Here is a 6,389-nt window from a genome sequence, read left to right as displayed (position 1 = left end):
AAACTATGGTTTTCTGATTTCTACCGATGGTGAAGCGATTCCATAATATTTTGAAATTTTTTGTTGCGAGGAATTTTCCATTTTTTCGCAAATGCTTTCATTTCTAATTGCCCTCTTTTCTCATTTGCAGAGATTCATTCAAGCATATTTAATATATATATTAATATAAATATATGTATATATATTTAACAATTGTACACACATATATACTCGTATATTTTCTAAATTTTGCCCACTCCACCTTCCTCTTCATAATTACTTACTTAAAAACACTTATTGCTCCGCTCGATTGAAGTAAACTGATTTAAGTTGTACTCTTCGCCTAGCAACCAAGTCGAAAATGTATGAATGACTTGCATCAGAAAATAATTTTAATGCAATTTAATTGAAAATATTCCTGTACTTCAACATTGTTGCTACGATAAAAGCAAAAGTACGAGCGCAGTAATAGTCTTCCGATTTTAAGATTTTTAAAACTAAGTAAGCAAGCGTCTAGTAATTGAAGAGCTACTTGTATTAATCCATCTACATAAATATTACTAGGCAGACAGTAGGTATTCCACAATCTTTTCTTTTTCATATAAGACGTCTACTAGCACACGTACAGCTGTGCTCAAGATAATAGAACAACTGTAGTTTTTAATATGAAATATATTTTTCATTCCCTTTTTCAACACAAAATAGTGTTTAGCTATTTGATCTTTTTTAAAGCGAAATAAACTTCAGTTATGTACATACAAGTTTTTCATTAAAATACTTTCAAGCTTCCATGTTAAATTGGCTTTGTTGTTGAAATCTACACCAAACAGTGACTTTTGCGGAGTATAGAGTCACGTGATGAATCACTTCGCCAGAAATGAACGTCGTTCAGCACGAAATCCCTAAATTGGTCGCAGCACGCGAAATATTTGGTCAATAAGAAACAATTTTAAAAATTTCCATGCGTTCTTGAGAGAGGCCCAGTAACGAGCGCCCCTACTGAAAATCACTCAATTTATATTCCAGGTGATGTTTTCGCGATTTCTTCATAAACTCTTTGTTTCAGTACGCACTAGGAGATTTAGCTATGTGGAGTTTTAAGTAGCTATACTATACGAGTATATACATATAATATATAAAAAAATGGAATGAACATGGAATTGTGGGCCTTGCTCGTCTTAAACTGTTCCAGAAATTGAGGGACCTACAGTTTTCGCCGTCTCCGAACGTCCGATGGTTTCTTTATGAGAAGCTTTTTCATAGAAAAAATACTCTCGGAGGCTTGCCATTGTCTGCTGAGATGCTTCGCATTCCAATAGGGCTTTACACTCAGGTCGTACCCAATAGTCACAATCACGCTAACTGGTGCGTTATTTTCACGATTTCTGTTTTCTATTAATAATCCAAAGCATCAACTTTCATTTAGGCATTCCAAAATTTCTTATATTTTTTTGGAAATTCGTTTTGTACTACGTTGAAAACCATTACAGTCACGTACTTTAGTTTCGCATTTAAATTTTATGGTTTCGTTCCAGGGTTCCATTGCCATAGAGGCGTTTTCAGAACGTAATGGCAATGAAAACTTTATCGGCACATGCCCTCTCCTATTATTTTCAATGCAGCTGTATGTAACATATATCTACAATAGTTTAGCACTTCATTCGTAGAATAGCGATTAAGTTAAAATAATTTCAAAAGTTTTGGAAAAGCGTCAAATAAACACTTACCGATTCAGTAAAAGTAGACAACATACAAGTACCGATAAATGGGTTCAGCAAATGCAGTATTTCTTGATTTTATTATTTGGTCGGCTGAGCTTTTTTTGCTTAGTAAAACAGACAACATATAAGTACCGATACGCTATTTTTACAATTGGAGTGTTTGGCGACTGCAGCGTTCGGTTGGATGAGCTTGTTAGATTGCGGCCTTTCATTTTCATATAGTGCACGGATATTTAAAACTTTTCATTTCAATCCACCACACCAGCAACGATCGTTTTTGATTTTTCCCCTCCTAAAGGAGTAAAAATAACGCAATATGGCCGTAGAATCATTACAACTGCCGATATATGATCGAACACCACAACCAATTCAGTGGACAAAAAGGTTTGTTGTAATACATAATACTTATTTTTTAAGTGAGCTTTGTCCTTTGGAAAGTGTAATCATTAAAGACTAATTAAAAAGAGGATAAATAATATAATATTTATATCAGGATCGCATGTGCTTTAAAACAGTAATACTGTGTTTGAGTTATTGTCAAAGTAATATTTTCTTAGATTCCCGCATCTGCAAGTAACTGCGCCAACTGTGATAATCTGTGTGTAATGGTTTTGTAAACTTGTCACTATTTTTTTTTTTAATTTTGCAAATTTTTCTGTGTCAAGCTTAGCTGCCGAAATGAGTCAAAGAGTCTGATTAAAATTATTTGTCCGTTGTGGAAGCATTAAAAATGTTAACGGTATCGTAACTGAGAGCTCGCCAATGTCGAGGACACAGTTCAGTCGGCCGTCGAACTCTGTTGATTGACGGCAGCCTCGAAAAAATTAAAAGCGTGAGGAAGATATCAGCCGATATTGGTATCCATTCGGAGCGTTAAACGCAATATTTTGAAAAACAAAAAAAAGCTGGAAAAATAGCATCGAATTGTTGTCGCTAGAGAAAATTTTTTTGAAACAAAATATGTAATATCGCAGATTAAATATATACCTGCGACAAAACATGGACCTATGAATATGGCATCGAAACGAATGACGTAACCATTGCAATAACTTTCTCAATGAATTAATTGAGCTAAAACTAAAAAAACTACGGTAAAGGCGAAACCAAATTAGAATTTTGTTGTTTTGTGTACGTCCTGGAAAAATAAGTCTATCAACTTCAAACCTGGCTCCCAGATATGGTTTACTGATGGACCGAAATTAGAAGCTGATAGAACAAAGGTCGGAAATCAATGGACCTGAATTCAAAAAATCGAGTGAAATGTCTCCGTCGGAAAGTAAACTACGTTTACATAATTTCAGATAGTTAGGCGGCTTGGAAAGCCCACATATCAACTGTAGTCACCTCAAAAATGGTAAGTGGCTGCCTTCTTTACGTGTTAGGGAACTTCAACAAAATATTATAAGGTTGAGTTTCTCGGCATGAGGGATATGATTCAAGTTAAATGGCTAAAATAGCTAACTAAACAAGAGGCAAACATGCCTCGAATAGGTCCTGAGCTTTCTGTGGACTTACAAAAGACCACATAAACGATTTTTTACGTTGAACACCGACATAGTTATTTCCAACAGTAGCCAGCGTAACAATTCCTGATGCCGGACAGAGGAATTTAAGACGTTGAACTGGTTACTTTACAGGCCATTGTAGCCTGAGGTATCACTTAAGCAAAATTCAGCTCTCTGAGACCATCATCTCCCAATTCTGTGAAATACATACTGAGCACATTCTTTGGGAATATCCTGCACTAGGCAGAAAACGGTTACACCACCTTGGTGGTATTGCTCTGCCTTCGTATAAATTATGGAACAATAACCCAAAGAATGTGCTAGAATTCATAAAAACCCTTAAAATATAGGGGTTTTCAGCAGGCTTAGATCCTTTTTGGCCGCAGTGCGCAGTAGCCTAATAGTAAAAATAATAATAATAATTATAAAAATAGCAGAAGAAAAATATATATAACTGACGCTTACATCATTTTTGGGTGTTTGGCTGAGCTCCTCCTTCTATTGGTGGCGTGCGTCTTGATGTTGTTCCACAAATGGAGAGACCTACAGTTCTAAGCCATGTCCGAATGGCAGATACTTTTTTATGAGAAGTTTTTCCTGGCATGAAAAAACTGTTTATTTTGGAGTTTCACGCAGATTCGAATCTACGTACTCCGAATAGCAATTTCGCACCAACCCATTCGGCTATCGCGGCCGAAGAAATATAGTACTTTAAAAATTGCAAACCCTCTTGCTACTGTTCTCACACACATAATCGGCATATCCCATCTAGAACGAAAAGAACGCCCCCCGTTAAATGGAGTCAGCCTAGCTCCAAATTCAGCTGTATGGCCCTGAGTGGCGTTTTAACTGCTCTCACATAGGCTGAAGGCTCCAGCACGTCAGTTGTTTGAAGTTTCCCAAAGCCATGACGAGCAGAAAAATATATCGGAAATAAGTGCCAGATCAAATAAAAAATAAAAGAAGTGGATTTTGTAGCTTTCTTTTATTAACATAAATTGAGTACTTTCTAGGTGGAAATTAAAATCCTTTTATAAATAACGATAATGGACTCAGATAGTGAATGCATGATAAGTAAATATTTATCACGTAATTGGCAATCGGCACCTAAACTTTTTGGAGATGATTAATTATAATTCATGAAAATTCACGAATTTCGAATTTGTATTCAGCGATGTTTACGGCTGTTTTAACAGTTGGGAGTTAACTCGCATTCGAAAATTAGCTATCGATATAAATTTCCATAGTAAAGTCAGTTTAATGTTTACTGTTTAATGTTTAATTAAGAAGAAAACTATGAACCCATCCATACAAACCCACAAAAATTTAGCTTAGAACTACTTTCAATAAAAGTGGAAACTAAAAAAAATCATAACTTGATTTAACGTAATGTAACTCGTACATACATATGTACGAGTATATGTAAGTAAAAATATTAGGTACTAAAGTATATATCGTATTTGCGCATATATGTATATATGTACTTATGTGCGTAGGGCATTATCATATGCCATGCTTTAGAAATAATAGATTTTAAGGTATCTAAATGTTGTTAACAGCATTTTTACAGCGATATTTAGTGTTGGTTGTGCTCTTTTAAACATTTTGTAATCATTCATACACTTTTCAGTTGGTTGGACAAATTGAATATTAAAGTCAGCACTTGGGATCAATTCTGCCAGTTCGTTGGCGAGGTCATCGGCACTGCAATGTTGGTATTTCTTGGTTGTACGGGATGTGTACAGAACGACCACTTTGTGAACAGTCCCTTACAATCGTCGTTAAATGTCGGTTTGGTTGTAATGATGATCGTTCATTGCTTCGGTTGCGTTTGTGGCGCACACTTAAATCCCGCGATCACTTTGGCCGTTTACATATACGATATGATTTCACTAACAATGGCGGGCGTCTACTTTTTGGGACAACTGCTGGGCGCTTTTGCCGGCTATGCTCTTATGAAGGCGCTAGTACCAGCTGATGCCATTTCATTGGGTGGTGCCGCTCATGGCGTCTGTGTGCCTACACCACATCCAGACATAACCACAATGCAGGGTTTTTGGATTGAATTTATCGCCACTGCTATGTTGATTTTTACCACCTGCAGCGCCGCTGATTCACGAAATATGCCATTCCAAGACTCATTGCCAATTCGTTTTGGTTTAACCGTTGCTTGCCTGAGTCTCGCTGTGGTAAGTGGAATGGAGTTAACAGATTTATATTTTTATGTATGTTATATTAACTTACTATAGGGGCAATTGTCGGGCGCTATGTTGAACCCAGTCAAAGCGGTTGCCGCCGCAGTATGGAATTCTGATTACCAGGACCACTGGATATATTGGGCTGCTCCAATGCTCAGTGCTCTAGTTAGCGCCACTTTCTACAAAGTGGTTTTCAAGCGCGACTATGTTGAAAGGGAATTGAATGAGAAGCCATGAGTAGAGAAGTTGGACTAATGTCATTGGCCAAAGGAGACTCTCGAAAAATTCATATTTGAAAGTTATAAACCGCTACATGCGGAATATGTATATATGTATGTGTATTTATGCTATATACAGGAAGTTTTCTACGCAATGTTATTTTTCGCAATTTTAGTTTATAAAACATATTTTATTTCTACTTTATTTCATTGTGCTACTTTTTGTGTTTAATAATTTCTTCATCAAGTGGTTGTTACATTTGTATTCATTAAATGTAATATATGTATTTTTATATCGATTTTAAGGCTGCATATTGCAAGGAAGCTTATTTTGTGTAAGAACGCTTTGCTAAATTATAAATAAAATGCTGCCAAATTATAAATTCTAAATTATTCATTGCACAGTAGTGCACCATCTCCGCTGGTAATATATATGTATATATATATATAAGTATATATAACTGGCGCGTACACCCTTTTTGAGTGTTTGGCCGAGCGCCTCCTCCTATTTGTGGCGTGCGTCTTGATGTTGTTCCACAAATGGAGGGACCTACAGTTTCAAGCCGACTCCGAACGGCAGATGTTTTAGGAGGATCTTTTTCATGCCAGAAATACACTCGGAGGTTTGCCATTGACTGCCGAGGGCGACCGCTATTAGAAAAATGTTTTTCTTAATTTTTGGTGTTTCACCGAGATTTGAACCTACGTTCTTTCTGTGAATTCCGGACGAAAATAGGGGAATATATATAGAGAGCCATACATTCATAA

The 6,389-nt window shown here is 36.3% G+C and overlaps 1 protein-coding gene across 1 annotated transcript; it reads left to right on the top strand.

The window, feature by feature from the left end:
* Nucleotides 1-1,822: 1,822 nt before the first annotated feature.
* On the top strand, nucleotides 1,823-5,963 carry LOC128866512 (aquaporin AQPAn.G-like). The gene is made up of 3 exons (XM_054107316.1): nucleotides 1,823-2,084; nucleotides 4,836-5,394; nucleotides 5,455-5,963. The coding sequence occupies exons 1-3, from the start codon at nucleotides 2,017-2,019 to the stop codon at nucleotides 5,638-5,640; spliced, it is 813 nt and encodes a 270-aa protein (XP_053963291.1). The 5' UTR covers nucleotides 1,823-2,016; the 3' UTR covers nucleotides 5,641-5,963.
* The last annotated feature ends 426 nt before the right edge of the window (nucleotides 5,964-6,389 follow it).

This window comes from Anastrepha ludens, chromosome 6, assembly GCF_028408465.1.
Source record: "Anastrepha ludens isolate Willacy chromosome 6, idAnaLude1.1, whole genome shotgun sequence".
Taxonomy (NCBI): Eukaryota; Metazoa; Arthropoda; class Insecta; order Diptera; family Tephritidae; genus Anastrepha; species Anastrepha ludens.
Note: the sequence above shows the minus strand (reverse complement) of the source record. Positions and strands in the feature narration are given on the sequence as shown.